At 41.6% G+C, this 27024-nt stretch overlaps 2 protein-coding genes across 2 annotated transcripts; one reads left to right on the top strand and one right to left on the bottom strand.

Moving 5' to 3' along the window:
• The first annotated feature begins 1847 nt into the window (after positions 1-1847).
• afap1l1a (actin filament associated protein 1-like 1a) lies at positions 1848-15850 on the top strand. The gene is made up of 19 exons (XM_061048976.1): positions 1848-2024; positions 5365-5490; positions 5634-5717; positions 5833-5912; positions 6400-6538; positions 6730-6825; positions 6918-7132; positions 7210-7389; positions 7479-7556; positions 8124-8199; positions 8906-9025; positions 9122-9333; positions 9508-9653; positions 9777-9849; positions 10395-10509; positions 12516-12683; positions 13907-14082; positions 14459-14584; positions 14899-15850. The coding sequence occupies exons 1-19, from the start codon at positions 1994-1996 to the stop codon at positions 14923-14925; spliced, it is 2268 nt and encodes a 755-aa protein (XP_060904959.1). The 5' UTR covers positions 1848-1993; the 3' UTR covers positions 14926-15850.
• An 84-nt stretch (positions 15851-15934) lies between these two features.
• gabrp (gamma-aminobutyric acid type A receptor subunit pi) lies at positions 15935-23207 on the bottom strand. Its single transcript, XM_061048974.1, has 10 exons — positions 22914-23207; positions 21606-21688; positions 21353-21465; positions 21183-21250; positions 20873-21090; positions 19868-19950; positions 19526-19663; positions 19276-19428; positions 16817-17010; positions 15935-16731 (listed from the first exon to the last, which is right to left on the bottom strand). Exons 2-10 carry the CDS (start codon positions 21656-21658, stop codon positions 16399-16401), a joined length of 1353 nt encoding a protein of 450 aa, XP_060904957.1. The 5' UTR covers positions 21659-21688; positions 22914-23207; the 3' UTR covers positions 15935-16398.
• Between the last annotated feature and the right edge of the window lie 3817 nt (positions 23208-27024).

Here is a 27024-nt window from a genome sequence, read left to right as displayed (position 1 = left end):
GGTCAGAGGTCACATTTAGTCACAGTGAGGAGTAGTTTGAAAAGCCATAACCATACCTAGTTGGGTGTGTCTTTGGCATTTGTCACACCTTGAAAGACTTTTTGGGAAAAAATAAAAATAAATCCTCTGGGGAAAGCTCTTAAGTAGTAAGCTGGAAGAAAAACATCCTGTCTGGAGTTGTAGGTCAATTCTTTTCCATTCTTCTCCATTGACAGCCTTTCCTTGAGAGTGAGTGTTATTAGTCCAGGAAAACAAGACTCAATGTCATCCATTCAAAGAGATCCTGAGAGGCTCAAGAAGGAGAAAACAACTTCACAATCGATAGTTTCTATGCAATGTTTAGTTATGGACCATGTAAATATTATGAAGGAAGATTAGTTACCGTGCCGTCACCCTTTGGTTTGTCAAGTACTGTTTTAAAGAGTTAGGCATCTTGTTAATTGGAATCTTCTTTAGTTATTTTTCTTAGCCAGAAGAGGCCATATTCAGATAAGAAATAGGTATGCATGCTATGTCTTAATCGTGGAGGGAAGTGAGATCTAGAGATAAAGTGCTGGATATATAGAGCTAAAAGTGATTTGTGTTCATTTATATATAAAAAAAGTATCCCTTAAACTAAGGTGTATTTGGATTAAAAAGTGGGGGATGAAATGGAACAAACCAGGATTTAAGAAAATAGTGCTTTTGAGTTGTACTAGTGATTTCATAGAGATAATCGTGCAGTCTTGTAGCGGCCTTACATCCAGCTGACAGTATTCAAGATGTACAGTTAATCCTACACTTGTTTTGTCTGTGCATGTGAGTAGTAGTTGCATTGTTGTGGATGTTGTTCTGTGTTCTCTCTGTGTGTGTGTGTGTGTGTGTGTGTGTGTGTGTGTGTGTGTGTGTGTGTGTGTTGTTCTGTGTGTGTGTGTGTGCGTGTGTGTGTGTGTGTGTGTGTGTGTGTGTTGTTCTCTGTGTGTTGTTCTGTGTGTGTGTGTGTGTGTGTGTGTGTGTGTGTGTGTGTGTGTGTGTGTGTTGTTCTCTGTGTGTGTGTGTGTTGTTCTGTGTGTGTGTGTGTGTTGTTCTGTGTGTGTGTGTGTGTGTGTGTTGTTCTCTCTGTGTGTGTGTGTGTGTGTGTGTGTGTGTTGTTCTGTCTGTGTGTGTGTGTGTGTGTGTGTGTGTGTGTGTGTGTGTGTGTGTGTGTGTGTGTGTTGTTCTCTGTGTGTGTGTGTGTGTGTGTGTGTGTGTGTGTGTGTGTGTGCTTGAGGGTTTGTTTGTGCAGCGTTAGTGCCCGTGTGATTGAAGGCAGCGTGTTGCATCGTGTCGGGGTGCATGAGTCTGCCCCAAGGCAACGAGTCATCCACGTGTAACTCTGAAAAGTCTCAACTTGCCTCCACCTCTTCTCCAGAGTCTTCACTCTATCCCTCCTGTTTCTTTCACTTTTTATCCTTAAATAAATGCATCATTATTATTTTTTTAAATGCTTTAGTGTTATGTTATCAGATGAAGATGCTCTCATGTCAAGTACAATACCTCACTGTATGTGGTGAGTCAGCGGGTTCACTTGCATCCTCTGTGTGGCAGCCCCCTATGTGTGGCTCTAGTTAAAGGTTAATAATGTGTTGAGGGAAAGAATGTGAAAGAATAAAGAATGTGAGTAAGCTATTAGTCGACATGTGTGTGTTTACACAGCAAGTCTTTCCCAGGTGCTATACGATCCCTAGGATTACAGCTGGGGGGGGCTGCAGCAGGGCACACACACACAAACAGAGCACCACCAACACCCCCCCCCCCCCCCTTAAAGAAAAGAAAGGAGGGGGAACAGAGTGTGGGGAGGGAGATAACACATCAGAGGGAGGAAAGGAGAGGTAAGGGGAGTGTGAGTGCAGCAGTAGGCAGACTTCAGCGAGGCAGAGGACACGGGGAGCCTTCCACTCTGGAATATCTTCTTCTTCTTCAGTATCTGCTTGTTTATGAATGAACTGGTCTCTCCTCTCCTCAACCTTGGGTAATGGTGGGACTCTCATCCACTGCTGTGGAGGGTAAGTGTTTGAGGAATGTCTGTAGTTAGTTTATGAACACAGAAAGTTCCTTTTAGGTTGAAGAAGGTGAAAGTATTTGTAAAAAATATGTAAATGAACAGAGACTGAAGCTGTATAAAAGAGGAGACTTTAAGTTAGACATGATGATGAGATGAAGATGATGATGTTTACCCCATGCCGTAAGTATCGTGCCAACCTGCTGAAATATTTTGAATTCTTGACAAAGCATCATAATTCCATCCAGACTTAATAATGAAACATTGCTATTTTGGAGCCACTAGAGAATCTTTGTAGGATACAAATTATGTTGATGAGTCTGAACGTCTGCCTGCAAGTAAACAGTGAAACAGATTTGTGTTTATAATTCAATTTAGTCACTGTTGATTAACTATGAAGGATTTTTTTTTTAACTGTGAGGATGAAATGAATAGCACAAAAGGAGGAAGTAAAAAAAACAACCTGTGCCCCCGATTGAGGTCACATTATTCATCATATCAGGGTTTGTTGGACATGTTAGCACAGGTGCACAACCTGCTGACATTATTCATCCCAACATGACACACATACCCCCCCCCCCCTCTCTCTCAAAGAGTTTGTACAGAAAGTCTGCAAATGTAAGCGTTTTGTATAGTCTGAGTGTGCACTGTTAAACAAACTAGTCCCGTATAGCTTCACTTCACAATGCACACACAAACACAACCTGCAGAGTCTGGCACTATTAACAAGGTGAGGAATGTGTCCTGTGTTTAACAGCGATTGTCAGATTAGTGTGAGGAGGTAAAAGGTTTGAGTGTGTAGCAGAGATTCCTGAAGGCATGGTGCACTGACTGCACCCATCTTTTGTGCCTTTTTAATGATCCACTATCAAGTTTTTTGTGTTATGGATTTAAATGTAGATATGTTTGTTTGCAGTTTTTAGTCAGTTCATCCTTCCTGACGCTGCAAATATTCCATACATGTGTTGCTTAAATTAAACAAAAACCAACTTGTTTTTCTGCAACCTTATGGTCTTATGCAAGCTTGTGTGTGGTTTCCCTCAGGTGGTGGGCTAAAGAAACGTTTTATCTTTAGCTTCAAAGGCGCATCACACTCACACAACACACACACAGGTTAACAGATGAGGCACAGATTTAAAGGATCATGTGCTGCTTTGGCTGTGCAGTTATAGTGTGGTGTCAATTATGAGGGCACGACTGGAGACTTAAGGGTGGTCTTATGACCTCACACGCCAAATACTATGTAGTAATTCCTCTCTTGCACATTTTGGAGCATACTGAAAAACACTGTAATCGTCAGATTGGATAATCGGATCTTTAGAAGGCCGGTCCAAGTGAAATAGTGAAATAGTTTACGAGTGTTTTGACGCCAACTCCTTAAAAGTAACGCCTTCATTTCTGTATATTTGATTTAATGCTGACTGGTGTAAATTTCAGTTTCTCTCGGCTGGGAATGAGTCATGTCGGGATAAAGTTCTGCCTTCCACTCGATTAGGGGGAAGCCCAGTGTGAAGCTAGAGCCAGAATCTAAACAGCTGGAACCTCTGGCAGAGACGCAGCTCTCACCAGGGCCAAGACTTCCCTCTCTCATGAGTTACCTCTTCATCCACATTCATCCTCTTCCTCATTTGCCCCAGGGTAAATCAGATCCTATAACGAGGACACATTCCTAGTCCCTCCATGAATAAATTCCTCATGCCCGCTTCTTGGAGTGCAAGCGTGCTTTTGTGACAATAGACGGAAACCGCAGTAGTAAAGAAGACAAAGTGGTTAAACAGACCCAGGCGAATACACACACACACACACACCTACTGTAGCTTTTGTTGCTCTTTACTGTAGCCTCGGCTGGGCATTGTTAAGCCCATAGGAAGACCCACCTCAGGAAAGTATGTCTGTCTTTAAGGAGTGGGAGTAGTCAATGAAACACACCAGATACGTCCTCCAGGCTATCAAGCTGCTCTGCTTGTCAGTGGTGATTACATACAGGATTTTTGTGTCAGAGTGAGACATCCTGCACACAAACACAACAGGTTGACTTGTGTGCACCTTTACTGAAGTTTAAACCAACCCACTAAACACACACCATGCAAGCATTCTTTTACATTTTTCTGTGCGGGCATGTGTCTATGTGGATGTATTTTGTGTTTGTTTAGCAACAGGTCTTGTTGCCATACGACTCGCCATGCTGAACAAAGACTTTTCTGGCTCAGTGGCTGTCCCGTGGCTGACCTCCAGCAAGATGCACGGTTCAGCAGGTCCAATGTGGCTGGACTGTGCAAACGGAGCACGGGGGGGAGTGAGAAGAGAGAAGAGATTAGATGGGGGAGAGGGAGGCAGAGTGTGCAGAGTAGTGACTCAGCCAGTTGTCAGTGACTGTCGTGGTTTTAGGATTAATAAGGTAGAGAAATGTCTGTTAGGGTGCAACAATACTGACAGAAAGTATAAAAATCAAAAGCTTGTTAAATAACAGAGGATTGGTGGAATTTGCTTTTGTCTGTAACGAAGGAATCCAAATCCAGCAGCAGGTTGTGGACCTGTTCTCAGACGGTCCAGCAGCTGCAGGATTCAGACGGCTTATTTAATTTCTCTTCTAAAAACAGGGAGTGGAGCAAGCAGTCCCACCTCGCAGAACAACATGAGAGGTGTAGTTTATATCCCTATAAGCCACACAGTGTTAGAGAACCTGCAGAGAGCCCTGAAAAGAGGCCGGCCTGTCTGAGCCAGCTCTGGCTTTTGTGATTCTATGACTTAAATCCCCCTGACTGTCAGATAGAGATCAGGTCCCAGTGAGCGCCGATAGATTTGGCCTGCTCTGGCCTCTGTTAAGTGGTCCTTCAGTAACTCTTGTCAGAGGTTAATTTACTTTCTCAGCATTCAGAGTGACAGACGATTGAAATTTGGGTTTGTGCCCAGCCGTGTGTGAGCCAGCAACATCTCAGAACTGCTGCAAGACAAAAAGTAATCCTAGTTTTCTCTGCGGCTTGTGTGGGGTGCTATGTTTTTGATCCTGTGTGAGAGGTGATATTTTTTGCAATTTTCACTTTCTTTCTGGGTTAATGAGCAAAGCTGTTTCCTGTCACTTTTGTTGTTGTTGTTTAGTCTGGTTGGTTAAAGAGAGAGGAGGAGAAGAGGACAGCTGTCTGCGTGATAAGGCGACATTTTGATATACACAAACTGTGAAGCAGAGTGACAGAAGACCAAAGAAAGAGACAGGGAGATAGCCTCTTTGACATAAACCTTTGAGTTTGTTTGGACTTGTCAGTCTGACCTTTGCCCTCTCTGATGATATACTGAACCTGTGTCCCTCTGACCTTTGCCCCCCCCCCCCCCCCCCCCTCGTGCAGCCATGGAGGTGTTGGTGAGTGAGCTGGGTGCTCTGCTGAAGATGCTGGACCAGGAGAACCTCAGCTCCTCCACGCAGGAGAAGAAGACCTCTGTGTGGAACCTCCTGCAGCAGATACAACCATCAGGTCAGAGATATTACTTTGAACTATCAGAGGGAATCTGGACACATAATAAAAAGGCAGACACAGACACTGCTCTAGAATCACCTTTATAGGGTTAAATCTGTTTCTTACCATGCTGTCTGTGTGTATATTTTCTCTCTTTTCAGTTTCGGGAACAGACTACATTTACATGAACTCATCAGTGTACAGGAATGGAACCAGCTTTGTGGAGTCTCTCTTTGAAACGTTTGGTGAGTTTGAGCTCAATGTAAGCGCTGAAAAAGTCAAACTTATCTCTTCATCACGGGCAGATTCCTTGTTGTCTTTACACAGATGTTATACATGTGTGTTTGTTTTCTCTTTTAGACTGCGAGATTGGAGATCTAAAGGACGTTACAGACGAGCTGAAAGATGACAAGAGCGTTCAAATGGACACCTTAACACAGGCAAGTAGTTCAAATACAGTCGATTTATGGCATACTTGTTTCCATAAATATCCTCTAAATATGAATTATTGTCTTAAATCCTGAAGGCAGGTTACTACAGTGTGTCAGAGGGGTTATGTTGTTTTATATATGTAACTGCATCCATCTTGTGGAGAATGCAGTCTATCTTTTCAGCACTTCATTTCCAAATCCAACTTTCCAGAGGACTGTTGTGCCTCTAAATTACTTTTGAGAAACAGCAAAGAAAACAGAGATTATATTCCACGTTGTGGGGGTTTCCCCGTGCACACATACTCATCACTCTGCAGGCTGTTGGAGGAGTGAAGATTTCAGGGTCCGCCCTGAGCCCATGTGTCTAATTTATGGATATTATTTTAAGAGTTTAATTCTGTGTCTCTTAGATGATGTAGTCCTAAGGCTGTGAACTTAAAAGTCTTTCATGTTTGTAGAGGAAATCTGATCCTTGTGTTTTGTGCGCCTCATTCAGGAGAACTGTACAGACTCCCCAGCCCCGCACTCAGCCGACTCTCCCCCACCTCTGCCTACAACACCTCCTCCTGAGGAGTACTACGAGGAGGCAGTGCCTCTCAGCCCTGGAAAGATGCCAGAGTACATCATCACTCGGGGTCAGCATCCTCCCACTATGTTGAACTCAGTGCCCTTTAAAGTCATTTAGAGCGAGTGCTTAGAATTTAAATGACACAAACATGGTCATACAGCATTTTTCCAAGCATAATTATAGTGTGCAAGTCGTATTAAAGTGCATGTTAGAACATCCTGTAAGGACTAATTAGTACTTTTTTCTCCCTCTCTGCAGCACGGCCTAGCCCTCCAAACTCTATAGAAGATGGATATGAAGATGCTGAAAACAACTACCCTACCACCTGCATTAACTCACACCGCAAAAACTCTTGTGAGTGGAGTGCAGAAACTTTAAAAAGTGCCTACAGCTGCCTTTGAAATACAGTAGAGCATGTTTGATCTTCTCTGTGATTGCTCTTACAGACAATGACTCGGACGCTCTGAGCAGTTCCTACGAGTCCTACGAGGAGGACGAGGAGGAGAGGAGCCCGGGCATCCAACTTACTCACCAGTGGCCCTCTGATGAGAGCTCCATGCCTCCCGCCAGAGACTGCCGCATCTGTGCCTTCCTGCTGCGTAAGAAGCGTTTCGGCCAATGGGCAAAACAACTCACCGTCATAAGGGAGAACAGACTGCAGGTGAGAATCTCTGAAAGTCGTCGGCACAACATGCATTCAGATACATTAGCAGCTTACTGTGTGTCCTCTTTTTGCAGTGCTATAAGAGTTCTAAGGACACAAGCCCCTATGTGGACCTGCTGCTGCCCCAGTGCACTGTGGTCTATGCACCCAAGGACAGCAAGAGGAAGCACCATGAACTCCGCTTCACCTTACCTAATGGAGACGCCCTGGTGCTGGCAGTACAAAGCAAGGAGCAGGCCCACCGATGGCTCAGGGTACACTATAATATAACGTGCATGAAAGCAGCCTATTAACACAGGCTTCAATCTATGAGTGTAGAATGACATGGTTAATACCCCCACAGGTTGTCAGAGAGGTGAGTGGTCACAGCGCTGGCCCTGAGGAGTCTCCTGTCATTCAGAGAAAAACTGAACTTGACAAAGTAAGTGCAGAAGAGATGATGTTGTTTCTGCAAGTCTGTTTTTTTTTTGTTTTTTTTTTACCTTTAAGACTTTATATACAGTCGCAGCCGAGGTGAGGAAAAGCACCAATTGAGTTGTCAGCGTCAGATTTCCTAAACAAGTGTTTAGTGCCTCACAGTTCACAGTGATCTCTGTGTTTGGCTCGCAGAACAAAGATGAGATCTGCGTTGTAACTGGGTGGTAAAGACAGCGTTGATAGTGGTGGTGGTGGTGAGTCAGTGTTGTTACAGGCACATCCTCTTTAAGTCTTACCAACCTGTCAGAGCATAAACTAACCCTGTCATCAGTGAATGCACAGGGTGATGAGAGAGAAGAGTTCATGGGAGAATGAGTCTGTTGTCTCATTATTTCAGGAGTTCAAGGTTATAAGACAACATGTACAGTAAGAGAAGAATCCAGAAGACACATTAGCTTGTTAAAAAAATGTCTCATCCAATGTTCTGTATCTCATAATTAAATCTGCTAATGAAAGGTTTGTGGAAGACAGAGAGACAGTATGAATGTGTGTTTATATTCTTCCTCCTCAGAGGTTGTCTGCTGAGAGGAACACATCAGATTCAGACAGTGTGGGCGTGTCCACTGGCGAGAACTGCAGAGAAAACGGTGAGACAGAATCCTACACCGCCTTAAAATCAATGCTGCAGCTACCACTAACACTTAGCAGCTTCTTTTCTGCTGCTGCCCTCTCACAGTCGTCATCATAGAACAGGCTCAATAGTCATCATGACTTCTGTACTGCTATTTACGATGGATGAATGATAGAGATAGAGAAAGGTTTTTATTATCTTTAACACTCGCAACATAATTTCACAATAGAAAACAGCAGTGTGATTTAAGAACTGACTCATGAGTGCTGTAGATATTTGACAAAGAAACATAATCTTTTATTACCTTGAAGGAATTCTTTGTTTTTCTCAACACTTCTGCATTATAGGGTTGTAAAATCAGGGCTTTCCTAAATATCTGACTAAGTTATGATTATGACTTTGATTTTAACCAGGAACTCATACAGACAATTTAATTGTTAAAAGAATATAAATGTTAAAACAGGTCACACTAAAGTTCAAGGCTCGTTATGACGACTGTGTTTCCTCTGTATAAACAGAATAAATGCCATTCACTGATAAAGACCATGAGATGCGGATGTTAGGTCTGGATCATGTTGTGAAGCTGTCATTGAGTTATCTTTTCAATTAGAGTTGTTGCTCTAACGGTGATAATGATTTAGCTGCACGTTGTATCATGACTGAATTTCCGTTTCCGAAGCCCTAAATATAAATGCATTCATTATTTTATTTTTTTATTGTAGGTAAGGTGAAACGGGGAGCTCTCGCAGCTGGCCGTAAAATCACACGTATCATCAGCTTTTCTAAGAAGAAGCTCCCTCGTCCAGGAGATCCCCGGACGACTTTCGACGATCCTCGACAAGGTCAGACCCGACTTCAACATCCCTCTTCATGATTCCAAGTGGTCAAACGCCTCATTCTTCTTCTTTCCTTCATTCCCCCCCCCCCCCCCCCCGCAGGATACCTGTCCGTGTTGGTGAATCAGGTGTGGAGGGAACAGTGGTGTTGCGTATGCAGAGGTTCCCTGCACTTCTACCACGACAAAGGAGACCCTCGTACCTGTCTGCCTTCACTTCCTCTCCACGGCTGTGAGGTGCTCCCCGGGCTGGGACCAAAACATCCCTTTGCCTTTAGAATCCTACGGAACTGTGCTGAGTTGGCTGCTCTGGAGGTACTTACTTACATTAAAGCTGCAGTAATCGATCATTATAGTGTCTTTCAGCTCACTGTTTTGGTTTTATTGTCTTCAACTCTCATGATGGAAAAAAAGTTTGTCCTGCTGCCCACAAATTGCCCAAGATCTGTTTTTTTATTTTTCAAATAAAGAGTGTTCTGAATGTTTTAGGCTAGCAGCTCTGTGGAGCTCGGAAGGTGGCTTGGCGTCCTGTTAGCAGAGACAGGCTCTACAACAGACCCAGAGTCGCTGCATTACGACTATGTTGACGTGGAAACCATCGCTAACATCCGCGATGCTGCAAGGCATTCCTTCCTGTGAGTGAGACAGAGGGGGGGGGGGGTTGGAATATTCAAACAGGGTCAAACCGAGGCCACTGACCAATGCACTGATGTTAGGACCTCACACAGATTTCCTTTCCCCGTTTTCTCTGATCCTAGATGGGTCACATCCTCCAGCGGTACCTCCACAGACTCCAGGACATATGACGAGGTCCCCAACGAGGACATGCAGGTGGGTCGCACGTGCTCATACTCACACGCTCACTTTCTAAGTTCACTAAACCCAAAAGTCTAAAGTCTTTGGTGTGACAAGATTAAAAGGCTGCATGTCTGTAGGTGTGCAGCTGTCTGGACTGTCATATATGACACCCCATATCAGTCAGCAGACAGACAGTGCTCTGTTACATGTCTATCAATGACAGCTTTTTGCAGCACAGAGAAAAAGCAGTGTGTGGGCATGAGGGAGGTAAAAAAAGACAAAAAAAAGGAAAAAGCATTCAACTGGTGACAGGAAGGGGAGAGGTCATGGTGATTTTACAGCCAGTAAACACCTCTCTTAACCCCTCTGACGTCCTCTTAAACATAAACCTCTCATCACCTGCAGCTACAAACACACACACCAGCTACAAACACACACACCTCAATGGTCTCCAACCAATACATTTGAAAATGAGTGTATTGGATATTAATTACACAAATTTTGTTTTTTCTCTCTCTCCCTGTCATCATCCTTCTTTTGCACATCTGTCATGCCCACCCCCTCTCTGCTCCAACCAGTCAGGGGAGAACCACAGACAGCAGTCTGGGAGTCAAGTGAAGCGACGCTCAAGTTTCTCCAGCAGCGACTCTGACAGAATCAAGCCTTTAGTCTCCCTCAAACGCACAGGATCAAGTAAGTGCATGTACTTGGTTGTCAAAGTAATGTTCGCTGTTACTAAAGTAATGGTGATTTCTTCTCTCATGAACTGTACTTATGGATTAATTAAATACTTTGATACAGCTATGGAAAGGAAACACCAATCTCTCTTGGGAAGTACACTGTTTAAAGACAACAAAGGGATGGTAATCGCTCAATTTACTACAACGCATCACATTTTACCACTCACTCAATGATCGAGACAATTAGTGACAAATGTATACATTTGAGCAGTCCCAGAATATACTGAAGGGTTCTCCATATTTTAAGGTAAAAAATAAAACTCAATTGATAAATGAACGCTGATATCAGTCATTGGTTGTCATAATTGTAATGATTTTGAAAACGAGACTTAATTCTTCAAATGTGCGTTTTGTATAATAATACCTGAGAAGGTCATTGTGATATATATCCTATCAATCAATCCTTTACATAGCTGAAAATAAAGTTATATCATTACAGTTTTGATTTAGAAAATGTTTACATAGTACTCTTAATGAGAACTGTAAATGACCAACGTTATATCCATACGTTGAAAGAAGTGTTTCTCATTTTGAGAGAAAGTGACTAAAGCTCAAATACATAAACTAATCTCCAACAGAAGGGTCAGAGGCTGAGTTACATTATCAGAAATGTAAAGGCCAATTTGAGTTTATCTTCTTTATCAGTGTTTATCTAATACTGTAATATAGCTCACTGATAAAAGTATGTGCCAAGATATAGATATAAATGTTTTCCTACTTTTTCATGTGTAAATACATGGTCACACATCCTAAGTGCTGCAAAATGAGCAGTTTATACGCACATACATTTGGTGAATCGTGCCAGCGTTATTGTATAAAAATGTGTCATCTGCATACAAATGGAAAAAATATATAATATTCCGTCCTTGATCATAAATGTAGTACAAGACGTTAAGTGGGCCTAAAGATGATCCCTGTGGAACACCTTTGAGTAATTATTGTTTTATTACACACCTTCAGCAACAGCATACTTTGATTTGTATATCAGTTATTTCTTAGCCAATATCTTTGATAAAATATTGTTATCCATAATGTTTTAAGGCACAAAGAAAGATCCATAAACAGCTGTAAAAATGTAATCCAAACTATTCAAAAAGTCATCCACCACTAACAAACCAGTTTAGATTTAAAATGTTCAAGAAAATTCTCTCTGTGTCGATACATATTCATGTTCTCTGCTTTCCATCTTTTGAAAAAAGATACCCTTGAGGAGAGTTATAAGAAATAGATGTCCCCTCACACTATAGTTGATTCACATGATTGTGCTAGCTAAGATCTTGTTCCACTGTAGCTTATACTTTTTTTTATATATATCCTCCCAGTGGTCATAAAATTGAAGCTTTCATCTGGCTCAATATTTCCTTTTTCCTCTTATCTCTCACTCATCCTCTCACTTTCCATTCACAATACCTCCCCTCTACACTCGACTCTCCCATTTGTTCCATCCTTTCAGCTTGTGAATGACATTCAAATTAATGAGTTGAGCATCCTGAGCTTGGGAAAGGGATATCGGTGTGGACGGCCGTGTCTGTGCTTTCCTAATTGTTGTTTCACTGGCCGTCACTGGGAAGTTCTGGCACATCAAAGAAGCAGCGCTCTCCTGGGCTCAGAGCTTCAGGATGTAACCTGAGATTTATTGGACACTTGCATTAGATCCGCTGTCATGCCTCCTGATCCCTCACTCTGCAGGAGCTGTGTGTGTTTCTGTGTGTATGATAATCTTTTATGCATGCATTGTATCACTGTATCTTCTAAAAATTTTATTGGAATCATGATGAGGACATATTTATTTGCAAAATCTCTACTGTGAGTCCTAATGGAGGCGTTATACTCCTCACATATGGCACATGACATCTGAAAGGACAGGGTGAAATATTACCATAAGATGTGCTGTCTCCTTCCCATAACCTCTGAACATTTGGCCCTTCACCTCTGCTCCCTTCTGACATCTACACCCAGACGCCAACCAGTACGGACGGTATGGGAAAACACGAGCAGACGAGGACGCCAAGCGTTACCTGAAAGAGAAAGAGGAGCTGGAAAGAGAGAGGGATGGGATACGAAATGCACTTGTGACCCTGCGACAGGAGAAGAGAGAGCTGAAGGAAGAGCTGAAGTTGGCCACTGGTGAGACGATGCAAAACAAAGAAGAGGCTGCACATATTCTAGCTAATAGGGTGTAACAATAAACAGCATAGGTACAAACATCTGATAATGTACCCTGATTACTGCTGGGAAAGAAATAGGGCCGAACAGTTTTCCAAACAAAAAAAAATCAGTTAGTAAGTCATAGTTTGCCCTGGATGGTTGAGTATATTACACATTAACCACAATGCTTGCATGTCAAATGTGAGTTAATTGTCCCTGTTCTGTTTCTGACCCTGCACTGTGACCTCCATTATTAGAGGTCCATGTGAGAACAGAAATCCCCTACAGGGATAAATAAAACATCTAATTGGTTTTATCATTTAATCAAAATATGTCTGTGAGATTCCCTGAGGTCTTATTCATTTCCTGTTGTATTCAGAATTCAGATTTAAGAGAGTAAGAGAGTATTAAGGACAGTCAAAATACTCATCAGAATCACTCCTACCTCTGCTCTATTATTTTGTGCTTTAATTTGTGCAGTTCATTTAGAGTTCTAAATTGTATCTTAAAAGTGGAAATTAGTGCAATATTTGCCTCTGAAATGTATTTTAACACAAATATAATAAGATAATCCTTTATTTATCCCACAACGGGGAAATTTACAGTGTTACAGCAGCAAAGAGCAAAGATTGCAAACAAAAAGTGAACACAGTACAATTTAAAGAAAAAAGAAAAATTAAGAATGTACAAAAAAATAGATAGATACCACAATATAGAATTAAAAAAATAGATTTTAAAAAATAGATCAGCTGAGCTGCAGTTTTGACGAAAATGTAGTCAGAATATTCCGTGTAACACAGACATGCACACAGTGCACATAAAGTGTAACATGTTATTGCACAAAGTGGATTGCTAAACATAATATAACATTAATATAACATTATTATTGCACAAGGTCAGAATGAATTGTCCGGTTGTGTGTGTGTGGGTGTGTGTGTGTGTGTGTGTGTGTGTGTGTGTGTGTGTGTGTGTGTGTGTGTGTGTGTGTGTGTGTGTGTGTGTGTGTGTGTGTGTGTGTGTTTAATTCAGCATATTAGAACAGTGCAAGCAAATTTAGTACTCCAAACTGTCCTCACAGTACGTATGCTTGGGTTCATGAACATTGTTTCAGGGCATGCTGATCTTTCAGACTCAGAAGGACATGTAGGAGATAATTTTCTAAAACATGTCTTATTTTGTTTTCCTGTGTTGCTGTGGAGCAGAAAGAAGGAAGCCCTTCCTGAACAAGCGAGAGTCTCAGCTGGAAGAAGCCTGCAAAGCTAAAGAAGCAGAGAGGGTGGACCTGGAGCTGCAGCTAACCCAGGTCCAAGAAAACCTCAAAAAGAGCCTTGCTGGTGGAGCACTGGGCGCCCCTGTTGAAGCAAAGCCACCTTTGAAGGTATACATGTTGCTTACGTTCAAAGATGTTTACCCCTACTTGCATACAAATGCTTAAGTTATGCTTAACTTTTTTATATATTTGATTTGTTTATTTTGTCAGGGACAACCACTTAGCTGTACCAGAGTTAGCTTTAAGCTAATTTACATCTGTAGTCCCTGTGTAGGAGACAGAGACAAGTATCTGTTAAGAAATAACACAGACTAAAAACATCTACACAACAAAACACAACCTCTTTACATCAGCATTAAATTCATCCACAGTGAAATTCACATATGATATTAAAACAGTAATAGGCTAAAATCACTACTCTTTAAAAACTACACATTACCCTCAAGTGTCCTCCACAATGCCATGACTTCTTCTGCTTATGTAGGGCTCCTGCAAAAAGAAACAGAATATCTACAGTGAGTCTTTACCAGTGAACTGTTCCTCCGAGATGCGGAGGAGACCTCCATCTGTTTACGCTTCTTCTTCGGGAACTGTCATGCAGAAGGCAAAGGTAACTACATAAATAATTCTTCTTCCTGTCATTGTGGACAGATTTCTTTGTTGGGCTTCACCTAACCCAGAGCAGAATTTATCATCATCTTATGGGTTCACATAAATATGTTGTCTGTGTGTGTTGTTGCACTCACTTGCAGACATATAAAATGTAGTGCCTGTTATCTGTCAGGAGGGGGAGAAGTCACAACAGAATATCCACAATATTTTACCTAGGTCACACCAAATAACTCTGTGTGATTTAGCAAGTTAATACATGATATATATGTTAAAAAAATGTCTAAATCACTTCCATGTTTTCATTTTCTACAGGAGTGGGAGTCAAAGAAAGGAACTTAAGAGTCTTGTGATGTAAAGGACTGAAAGAAGAAATGGACTATTGTGACACTCAACCCTCCCTCTTCAATGTAGCTATTGGATGTGGAGTCTACATGTAATAGCAATGAGAAAACAAACTGCAATGAAATAAATTGGCCACCAGGTGGAGGCACATGTCATTAAATATTTACTCCTCCGGTTTCCTAAAAAGGACTGCTTCAAATGTAGGGAATACATCATCCGCTCACTGTGCGTTTCTCAGTATTTTTAATGTCTTCGGGGACAGATATTCAAAATGTGGCAATCAGAAAAGAGAGAAGCAGATTTAGTGAAAGACAGAGACATGAAAGGTATACTGAACAGCTTTGTGAATGATGAGTAAGGGACATGCAACAAATGACTAATTTGGTGTTGCATACGATGAAATGTTTATTTGATAAAGTCTAAGAAATGTGATGTTAATGGACAATGAGAGGACGGAAGCAGTGAGCCACAATGTGCCTTTTATATGAGATATTTTTTTCTGTCTGTACATAGTGATCCATGACTACTGTTCTGTATGTCTTATACTTTCATTCTGTTCAAGTTTTCAGTTCTCATCATCATTCGGATGTAGTGTAAGTGCTGAAGAGGGTGCAGTGTGCAGTGTGTAGCTTTCTCAGGTTGAAGGTGTGCTACACTACACAGCAACAAAAAAAAAAAACATCTGCTGAATAAAACAATCCTGCACCCACTTGTCCCTCTTTGGCACACACTCAAAACCAGTAACAACTCACATTAGAGGTTCAATAACTAACAAAGTGGTGCTATTAAGTGACCAAAACAAATGTTTTTCTCCACTATTATGTCATTTTAAACATGTTTTTGGCTGAACCCATGGTCGACTTTTGCACTTTACTGTTCTCCTCCCTGAAAGAGGGAAAAATAAACGTGTTTTAATCTCAAATGTTTCGCCCTATAATCCTTTATTACAATGCAATCATCTGATTTCTTCTTCATTGAAATTCAACACGTTCAGATTCATTGATTTATTCTTTTAATTTCACATGAAATGCCGTAAAAAAAAAAAAAAAAAAAAAGATGTGATTCCATAAAAACAATGTATGAGAGCTAAAACAAGATAAATACTTAAACATCAGTAACTGAATGAAGGCATTTCAATGCAGCTCGGTGTCGTATGGTGCAGCTCAGGCAGCCTTTTGTTTCAAACTCATCCTCATTTTAAGTAGTGAATTGTCTCTAAGTAGACAGACAGAGACTTTGTATCATTGTTTTGACATGCTAATATGACAGCAGCAGTCGTTCAGAGTTTAATACACAGAAGAAAAATCTGATTATTAATTGAAGTGCTATCTTCAGATTTCATACATGAGATTCAAAACGGTTGTATGGTCAGTGTGGATCCAGGCAGTGGTGACTGGTATTGGGTCTCAAATGAGGAGGTAGAGCAGCTTCAGGATGGTGAAATTAACAATGCAGCCAGCGAACCAGCGCTCAGAGGAAGAGGTAGTAAAGCCAGTAGAGGATATTGACAAACAGGAACGCCGTGGGGAAAAGGGTGCGTGCGTGGCGATCAATGTTGTGTGGATTTTCCACGGTGAAGATGGACGCGGCCCTACGCGATGCACTCTTCACTGATGACAGAGTGCAGCCTCGTCCTGGAGCCTTCTCTTTTAATGCTTCACTGCTCTTAGTGTCAGTGTTGGCAGACTGCACGGCGGGCTCCTCTGCGGTGGAGCCGATCTCCACAGACTGGTTTGGTTGGGTGGAGGTGACGACAGGGATGGAGCCGTTCCCGTTGGATTCATTTAACTCCTTCAGAAGCTCCTGAAAGAAAGATATCAAACTGAGAATTCTTTCATCTTTTAATCAAGAAATGTCCCCCTAATCTGATGGTAATAAGTGTCCTTACCCTGTATAGGTCCTCTATGGTGTGGTTCTGCATGGTGTAGAAGTGGGCACAGGCGTACTCCAGCAGAGCTCCGAAGATGAAGGTGAAGCAGATTCCCAGATAAACATCGATGGCCTTGATGAAGCAGTTGGCATTAGGGAGAGAAGTGCGGGCGCCCATCATAAGTGTGGTCATCGTCAGAACTGTTGTCACTCCTGGAAAACATGTCACAGTGGTTGGTCAGATTGTGGCTGAATCTCTTCTCCACTTATAGGGTGTTGTGTAGATATTTGTCGTCAAGACCCTGCCTAGGAACGCTTCTTCATCTCATTATCTGATCATTCTGACCTTTTGCTCTTTGACCTAACTGACAACTAGTATCAGTAAATCTAATACATTCAACCTTTAGGGCATGCCCTCATTTTCAATTCCCAAAAGTACAAATACAGATTACGGGAAACCCCATATTCTGCCCTTTTTGGGGTTGGTATATTTAATCTATGTACCTACTTTTGTACGTTCACAATAGCTAAAGTTCGAAAAAAGTGTCTGTTTTCATGTACTGCTCCTCCTTGCTCCCTCTACGCTCTGAGTCTGTCAGCTACACTCTGCTGAGCCCACACTGTTAGACCCCACGTGGGCCAAGTCTGCTCTGATTGGTCTGCCGATCCGCTCTGTCGTTATTGGTCAGTTGCTCAGCACGCGTCTCGGAAATTTCAACATGAGCTGCTGGGCTTGCCACAACGAGCCAATGGGCTTAGATCATTGATCTCACACTGACAAAGACGTCAGACTGACAAATTTTTATCGAGGGGGGCAAGGAACCGAGCGTTACATGCGGCTAATGCTACAGCTAACAGGAGGAGGTAGGAGAAGCCGTGTTTCCGCGGACTTTGAATTTTTTCACATAGATGTGCCTAAACATGCACAGGACACTAGGAAAACACACTAAAGAGCATATAAAACCAGAAAAAGAAGAATATGGGACCTTTAACAAGCAAAGAAAGCAGAGTGCAGTTACATCGAGTAGTTTTTAATCATGTTAAAATTTGACCTATGGTAACACATGTATTGAGTTTAAGTGTCTCAGGTGTGTGCAGCACAAAAGGTAAATCATGTTTTTACAAATTTTTTGTGAACTTTATTAATCCCTTAGGGAAATTCTGTTTTACACTGTTACTTTAGAGACATGCTTCTCACACACAGGTCTGATTGCACACATACACAAACAGGACCTGTGGACATGCATTAATGAAGAGATGTCAGAGCGGGGCTGCTACACATTGCTATGCAGTGAGCGCAACAAAGCAGTTGGGGGATTGGTGCCTTGCTCAAGGGCACTTCGACAGAGCTCAGAAGGTGCCCTAGCACCTCTCCAGCTACCAGACCAACTTCCATATTTTGGTCTGTACCGGGACTTCAGCCGGTGACCCTCCGTTTCCCAACCCAAGTCCCTACAGACTACTGCCGCCCCAAGGGTTTAGTGCTTCCTTTTGGAATCTGGAGCGAGTTTGATAATGTCCATTAGCCCAGTGTAATAAAGAGGAGCTCTGTGGTTGTAGATTTCCAGAAAGAGCTTTATAAATAAATAACAGCCAATGCCTGACATGTCTGACCGTTAACAGCCGGCCAACTTTATCATATAGGATGCAATGATGACTGAAATAGCTGTCACCAAAGGAAAACGTAAATGTATAATTTTTCTGTACAAATACCCTTTTTTGTCTAAATGTTGTGGTAAATGAACAAATGTGAAATTGAAACGTGAATTGTTGATCCAATCAGACACCAAGATATTTATACTGAGAGACCCTTTTAATATCATGACCCTCCAGCGTTATACTAGGTAAAATACTGTCTTCACATTCTCTGGCTCAATGGAACCGCATGCATTATTACTTCTTTCTCTGTCTTGCTGCTGCAATGCCTGAATTTCCCCTCTGGGGATCAATAAAGTATTATCCTATCCTATCCTATCCATTTAGTTTTATCTGTGTTCATAGTCATTTCCAATCAAAAAAGTGCATTTTGCATGTTTGATTATTTCAGTGGCTAACTGTGCAGTGTCTGTAAACCAATACAGCACGGTGTCATCAGCATAAAGCATAAAGATGACAAAGCTGGTCCTTACAGTCTGTCAGTAGTGATGTAATATTATTGGTTCGAATGTCGTGTTAAAAAGTAAGGGGACGCGATACAGTACTTAGTAACACTCCCCTCGATAGTGGTTAATATACCTGGTGATCATTTCTGCTGAGGGTCAATCATGTTGAAGTGCTTAAATTACGATCATGGATCAATATATTCTCACAAATGTAGGAGAGTGGATCAGTTATTGAGTGACAAAAGAAGAGGTTGGTTTAGCAATGACTGTAAAAGGATTATTTTTTATTCTATATTTCTATGATGATTAGCCATGGTGACGCTAAAGTCTGCAAACATCACAGTCAGGAACATTAAGCAAGAGACCCGTCACTGACCGATGCAGGTCCTGGCTGGAACAGAGGACTGGCTGATCCAGAAAGAAACCCAGGAGAGAACCACCAGCAGAATGGAGGGAACATACGTCTCCAGAATAAAGAACAAGACGTTTCTGCGCAGAGCAAAGTGCAGCACCAGCTTCGGGTACTGTCCTGTGTGGAGACACAAAAAAAAGCATGGCTTCTCAGGAAGAATTTAAAGACGTGGAGAAGGTGGCTTTGTTGCTACAAATAAAGTATCCTACTGTACCTGTTTCATACACAGCCTCTGACACTGTTGTATAGTAGGTCTCTACACTGTACTGAGCCAGCCGCAGTGTATCCAGACCCTTTACTGAATCATTCCCTCTGGTCCAATAGAACACCACATCCTGCAGGTTATAGCCCCCTGACCACACACACACACACAAAGGTTTTATAATTAAGGTCTGATGAATCTGACTGTCCACGGGAAAAACAGATCATCCTCAGTTTGATACTCACTACACTGATGATGAAAATGGAGATGATGATGATGAAATATTTGTCTGTGTCCTTTAACACACTTGATGGAGGTTTTATGGAGATGCCGGTGGAGCTGGCAGGTACTCACAGCTCTCCAGCTGCAGGGTGCACACCTGTCTGTCCATGGGGTACTTGGTCAGGTCCATGTTGCAGGCGATCGTAGCTGTAATGCTGCCGTGTAAGTAACAGATTATTAGAAATACTTCCCCTGAAACACTGTTACGGCTTTGATGTCGAACAAGGTCGTTAAAAATGAATCAACACAAAGAAGTCTCCCAATGAGAGCAAACACAAGAACAAGCAATCATATCTGACGTGTCAGCATTAGTTGATTCCGTCTTGATGCATCGGTTAGATTCATGTTGGGATTCAATGAAGTAATCCCTTAGCACATCGTCGCGTCCTATTTGTGTTGGAGTTGTAGCAAAATATGCAGATTTTGCATGAAAAGCTAGAAACATGGCCAACAAACATAAACAATGACAACACAAATCTTTTTCACAATCTTAAGTATTCAATGTACAAACATAAAACAAAGAAATGAAACAAAAGTCAGCCCCCCTGCTCAGGAAAAATAAGGACATTTTTGCACAACACTGCCCTTTTCTGACCCTGAAGGAAGCCGTCCAGTCACAATAAAAGTCTGTATCAGGGTGACATGACAGATTAAAAGGCAAGACACATTCTTGTTCTGTGGCCAAGGGGGAATCTGCCAATCTTCACTAACACAATCTGAACTATCCAAGGAGCGCAAGAAATACAGAAAACATGGTGGCATTCCCTTCAGTTATATGACTGAGGGATGATACATCATGGATTTCTTTCTTTTTTTAAGTAGGCTAGTTCCCAAGGCCAGTTTACGGTTGATTACCACGCAAATGAAGAAAAAACAGCAAATTAAGAAGAAGAAGAAAACAAGAAAAAGATGTTTTCTCTTTTCTTTCTTCATCGTTTAATTTATCTTCCTCCAGCTCAATTTCCTCACACAAGCTCTGCTCAGTCTGTTTTTTTTTTTTTACATCTTCAGGTGCATCAAATATCAGTAAATGTTCAAATCAATACCCCCCCAAGGCGTTTAAAGGATATAATGTACCGGAGAGCATAGAGAACAGTTCCATTGCTGAAGATGCGAATGAGGCGGTTTTCCACCGTGACGTCATGCAGGAAGGAGCGCTTGGAGTCCGGGATGAAGGTGTCAGGGATCCAGAGCAGCGAGACTAGACGCCCGTCCACGCTGACACTCTCGTTTCCTGGAAACACCAGGCGAGAATCACGCCACCTCTGACGGAGGAAGATGGTTGCAGTGTAGTCCTGAAAAGATGATAATGAAAAGGAGGTGAGGCCTTGAGTTAACACAATATTTCAACTTAAGGCACAATCAAAAAGAGTAAAGAGTGTAATACCATGTTGATTTCAGAGATGGCGTCAATGCTGGCGATGTCAAGGCTCATCCCAATCTCAACAGGACCCTCTGTCAAAGGGAACATTAGGAAATAAACCACTTTTCATGTACAAGCAAAGTCAAAATGTTACTTTTGCAGGTACCAAAAATCACAAATTGAGCTTTTATTACCGTTGAAATTAGGTCTCAGGTAGCGATTGTATCCTTTCATCAGCTTCTGAATGGTTGGCAGGAGCTGGGAGTCGTTCCAGTCCCCCCAGTGTGGGCTTGTGAACGCATACGCGCTGGTGAAGATGACAAGAATTGAAAAAGAAATGAACCAGGAGGAAGGAAATGGGCCATAAATAAATTGCACTTTGATCAATATACAGTAAATGTCAATATGAGCTTATGTTGTTAACCCTCTACTTGTGTTTTCTCTCACCCCTGTGTGAAGGTCCAGCAGAGGATCAGGAGCGTCTGCAGGTGGGTGGACATGATGTGGGTCTGCAAGTAAGGGGTCAGCAGCTGTGCTCAGGGAGTTGTGAAAAATAAAACACAAGAAGCCTTTAGTCCACAAATCACCTTCCCTGCACGTTGACATTTTATAGGCTAACACTGTTTCTCCATTAGGTGGCAGCGCCTACATGAACGTGATCTCAACCTCAGGGGAAATGTGCAGCGCAGCAGACATTCTCGCCCTCCTTCTGATGTTATAAAACTCAGCTTCCTTCCAGCCCTCAAACTTGCAGAATGCAGCAGCTGCGTCTATCGATCTTCCTTGTTTCATGAATACATTAGTTGCTGCTCCATTTTGCTGACACTCACACACTTTAGAAAACACAGTAAAGACCAGCAATAGTGTGACTAAAGCTACATTAAAAGCTTGTTTTTGAGTTTTCTTTGTGCACACAGGTATGTTTTATTGTTTGTCACCTGTTGAGTTATGTGGCTCCTGCCTCATGGTTTATTCACAAAGCCTTCCTGAGAACTAATCCAGTCTCTAGCTCATCAAGGATTCCCCTGTTGTCACACTTTCTCGCCCTGTTTCTTCCCTCTTTTTCTCCTTCTGCAGATCAGTCTCTCTGTCATTAATACACTAAAGCGCTTCCCTCCTCTTAATTTATTAATTACTTTCATCCAAATAAAGTAAATCAAACATGTGCTTTTGCTTCCACCTGTTCCCAAAGCAATATAAGAAAGACACTAGACAAGTACCCTGAGCCTTTGAAAAGCATGTCCATTACATATGCACTGTATTATTCACACAGCACTGTCACTATAAATAATGATGCATATGAGCACTTTTGATTTCCTTTTCTAACGGCTAATAAATTCGAATTCAAGGGCAAAAGATGTAATTATGTCCTACTTGTTTTTCCTCACATTGTGCTGGTTGATGATTTATTCATGCCATTATGTTTTCCTAGTTTCATTCACTTTCTCTTTCACCAATTTGTAGCTTAGACTGAACTCCCAGTTATTTGGATTCAATTAGCCTCTCCTCTCATTTCTCTACAAATTTCACTTACTTCCTTCAATGCTTGCATAAACTGTGTGAAATAAAAACATTTAGTTAAATAGTATATCTTGTTGTTTTTGTCTCTTCATGCAAATCCAAACATTTTTTTTTTACATTTGATTTTTTTTCCCTTTAAAGGTAAATATTATTTTTAACATTTTTCACTTATAAAACTCATTTTTATTCTAGTTTTTTTGTTCTTTGTTCTCATCACTGCTCTCTTTCTCCTACCTGTTTCAGCCTTCAGCTTTTCTTTTTTCCTCCTCCGGTCACTGCTCTCTCCTTTGTTTCCTCCCCCACGTTTCTCCGTTCCAGATGTTGTGTGAGTGGCTGAGATTGTTTTTTTCTTCCTCCGTTATTAAATTATTTTAATCCCCGTATTTCTTCCACCTACCAGTAAACCTCAGTATCTTCTGTTGTTAAAGTCCTGTTGTGTGGGCTTCTGTTGGTGGTTATACTGTCTGTGCATCTCCCTCTGTCTCTCTGCACAGCTGTATTCATCTCCCCACAGAGACTCTGTGCACCCCTCCTCTCTCCCTCCCTCGCATTCTCCCTCTCTCTCCATCTCAGCTTCTCATTTAGCTGCATCTCCCCCCCTTTGCTCACTGCCCTCCATCCTCCACACACATACACAAATCACACCTACGTATGTATGCACACACACAAAAATACATATTGACTTTGATACCCCATATCACTTCTTTTCAATTCTCATCCTCCCCCCCCACTTCGTTTTCTTATAGCCCCTAATCTCCGTCTGCTTCCATCTCTTGCAATTTACACCGACACTCCACTGCCTCCTGGGCTCCCATGTCTCGTTCTCTCATGCCCTCTCCACCCTCACCTCCATCTCTGTTCCTTTGCATCAACGTCACCATCCCAGTTAGTTCCCTGTTGTCTCTACCTCCCGTCTCCATCGTCACAGGACACAGTTGGACTTCCATGAAATAAAAATACTATTTCAATTATTCTTTTTTTCTGACATTAAACTTAGAAAATAGTTTTCTCGTATTTTCCTGACTTCTGCAGCTCACAATTTAAGATTCACACATGTAACCTTTTCTATTATAGCTGCTGATGTTGTGATTTTCGTTGTTTCAATTGGCTGATGTTACTTTTTTTTTACTTGATTGTGAAAAAAGGGTGAAACCAATACAATTGCAAAACAATACAAAACATACAGAACATAGTGAGGGAGGACAGTAAACCAGTTTTGAAATAATCAGACAACAGATATTTGCACAAATTAAGAAGAACACTACAAAAAGGTAAAACAATAACCAAAACAAAGAAACAGGTGGAGGGGAAGAAAGAAAGAAAGAAAGAAAAAAGGGGCCTAGTAATGAGAATGAGAGAGGATGTATCAATAAGCATTTCTCTCTGAATGGGTGCGTAAAGGGGATTTTTGTAGGGGGTGAGTGGGGATAGGGGGTAGCAGGTGTAAGGGTTTCAGACAGAAGCTTGACTGCTCATGATATTGTGGAAGGAGTGGCTGTGAATGTTGAACCGATTATGTCTTTCTGTCCAGGCCGCACCCCGGCAGTCCCCTAACTGTTACGAGGGAACCTGCCAACTGAGGTTGCTGTGGCTTACATATGTTATGGTCTTTAATGTACCTGGCTGTTTTTTTTCCCATGCCTGAGTGCTGAAAGTAATAGTGGAATGACACAAATTTGCCAAGCAGATATATCTTTTTTGGATTTTAGTAAATAGTTTTTTAAATAATATTTAGGAAAAAGAACGGCAACAACCCTACTTTTTATTGAGCTATTTTCCCTTTCTTTTTAGGTCATTCCCTGCCAAATGTTGTACTTGTAACTTTTTGTACTTGGTAATATCATCATTTACATCATACACTGTGGTACTATGGTTGGGGTGTATATTCTCTTGTGATTACCCTTGGTGTAGTTTGCCAGTGACTTCATTCAATAAGATACGAGAGGAAAAACTCCTGGGTGCTGGACTTGAATGCTGGACTTCATCTATTAATCGTTAGGTATACCATAAAATCCTGGACCCTGTACAAACACCATCTCCCGACCCTCCAGCATCACTGACTTTTCATTTAAACATCTTTGAGCCCCTTCTTCACTTGGTCCCTTTTGCCCCCAGTCCTACATTCCTGATGGCTTTGGCTTATCACAGCAGTCACCCACAGCCGGAAGACCAAAGCTCTTTTACAGATTGTTCACGTTGTGATTAATCTCTATTAGCTCTTTGTTCTGTGGCTCTGGAGCAAAGATTCAGCTCTAATTATATAGCCTGAACTCTGAGGGCCCACTGCTAGGAGATCCACTTTATGTGAGAAAGCCTGGAGGGTATACAGCCTAATAACACCTGATGAGATTTCAGTGCAGGCGCTCAACTTGCAGCAACCTATTGCTTCCCAGCCTGTATTCTCCGGTCCTGACTATTTACTGGTTTCTAACAAGCCGATATGTGGCCATCATTGGTTATTAAGCATCTCTATAATTCATGTAGTCCTCATGCTCTCTTATTCTTAATTTCATGCTCGGGTGTCTGTATTCTTGAATAAACTCTTTTTACCCTTAATGATGAGGAGGAGGAGTGTATAAAATGAACACTGGATAATCGGATTTGCATCCACCCTGATAATGATATGAACCATAGAGCACACATGCTCTCTGCTCTCTGACAGTGAAAGAGACAAATGAAGACATCTGTGAAGTTCCTGAGGATAAGGGAGGGAATGTTTGATCTGTGAGTTAAGGGTCTAATGAATAATTATCGTCAGCTCAGGGACGTCAGAGTGGCAGACGAGTCAGTGTTACTCAGTATCCACCTGGTTGCCTCTGCCTACCTGCCTGCATATTAATGTCTCTGTCACATCTACAATGAAAGAGTCGGGTTTGATTCTAATTTCTTTCACACAAAAAACAAACTTGTTTATCCATATCTACCCACCTGTCCATTTTTATAACTTGTTCATAAGCTAGCTTACTTTACATATTTTCTTGTTTGTCGCTCTGTCCGCATCTTTATGTCATAGCACACATAATCTACCAGTTTCAAGCGCCATTGTAGCAGCTTCTCTGCGTAAATTCAATTGAAATGTCCTTTAAAATTCGCAGAAGCTTCATATACTGGAAGTTTGGTTATGGGTTTAGTCCAGCACAAATGTTGGAAATGTGCCAAATGCTAATGAGGCCTAAGCCTGAATGGGACACAAAACTCAAGAGCCAAAGAAATGTCCCTTTGGACCAGTATGATGCACTAGCTTAGCCTACGTAGGCCTACTGTAGCTATGTCTATTCAGTGGATAGTTTACATGATGATTAATTTCATCATCTCTCATCATAAAAGTCTTATAATGGAGATTTGTTTTACAGTTTTTGCAATTCAGCTAACTGAATCAACTGCTTGAGTTCGCTGGTTTTGAAATTAAGAATCTGTAAAAAATAAAATGTGATATAACCCCCTATGGAAGTACTCTAACTGGTTGCTACTGTTTAAGAATGATGTTCACCCTCAGTATTTCAAAGTTACATTACCCAAAAATGTAGGTCAGTTCAATTCTAAAAGGTTATGCAATTAGCCTACAGCTGTAGGTTAGCAGGTAGCTACCAGCACCAGGTAGACTATTTTTACCTGTAATTATCTGCACTAGTGCTAACTCTGCTAACTCCTAACTGCAAAGAACAGTTACATTTCAAAGGAGTATTCAAATTATATTTTTACTTAAAAAAAAGAAGTTATTTTCATATGATCTGTCTGTTAAGCTAACACCCTGTAGCAACAAGTTTGCTAACAAAGGCCTGCAGTAGGATATAGGCTTTAAAACTGTATACAAGGCAGACTTTTTGAAACACATTGTTATGTGCTGTAGTTTTGTGTGTTCTCTCTCTCTCTCCTGTGTGTGCTCCCCAGGTGTTGCTCCTCAGCCTCAGAGTACTAATCAGGAGCAAAACTATAAAGAGCAGGGGAGAGGAGGCAGTGGTGGCCAGTGGGTTGTTGGACTGCGTGTGTCTTTGACAAGCAATTGAGTGTGAGCCTTCTGTGGAAGGAATTTTGTGTTCTCATTAAGGACTTATTGTTCATATGTTGAGTGTTAGTCTTGAATTGGCTTCACTTTTGTTTTGTGTTGTTTAGAAGAAGCTTATTTTGTGTTTCACATTTTGATTTAGTTTGTTAATAAATCATTTTAAACTTTGCTTATATTTGGTTCCTATTTCTTTCCCCTGGGTTTTAATTTACTGTTACTCCCCTCATCCCCTAGCCATCTTGGGGAACGTAACACACATACAGTACTGTTCTATAGTACCACTAACTGACCCATTGCTGAAATAATTTAGTCAATTGTAAAATTGTAAATTGCTAGTTT

This window comes from Labrus mixtus, chromosome 10, assembly GCF_963584025.1.
Source record: "Labrus mixtus chromosome 10, fLabMix1.1, whole genome shotgun sequence".
NCBI classification, from domain to species: domain Eukaryota; kingdom Metazoa; phylum Chordata; class Actinopteri; order Labriformes; family Labridae; genus Labrus; species Labrus mixtus.
This window is presented reverse-complemented; position numbering and strand designations above follow the sequence as displayed.

Excerpts from the sequence above, each read along its gene's own strand:
- afap1l1a (XM_061048976.1), top strand. The coding sequence starts at position 1,994 with ATGGTGGGACTCTCATCCACTGCTGTGGAGG. Across the intron at positions 2,025-5,364 it reads CTCATCCACTGCTGTGGAGG|CCATGGAGGTGTTGGTGAGT; the intron begins GTAAGTGTTTGA and ends CCCCTCGTGCAG. Across the intron at positions 6,826-6,917 it reads CTCACACCGCAAAAACTCTT|ACAATGACTCGGACGCTCTG; the intron begins GTGAGTGGAGTG and ends TTGCTCTTACAG.
- gabrp (XM_061048974.1), bottom strand. The coding sequence starts at position 21,658 with ATGTCCACCCACCTGCAGACGCTCCTGATCCTCTGCTGGACCTTCACA. Across the intron at positions 17,011-19,275 it reads TCCAGCCAGGACCTGCATCG|GAGTGACAACAGTTCTGACG; the intron begins GTCAGTGACGGG and ends CATGTTTTCCAG. Across the intron at positions 16,732-16,816 it reads CCATAGAGGACCTATACAGG|GAGCTTCTGAAGGAGTTAAA; the intron begins GTAAGGACACTT and ends TCTTTCTTTCAG.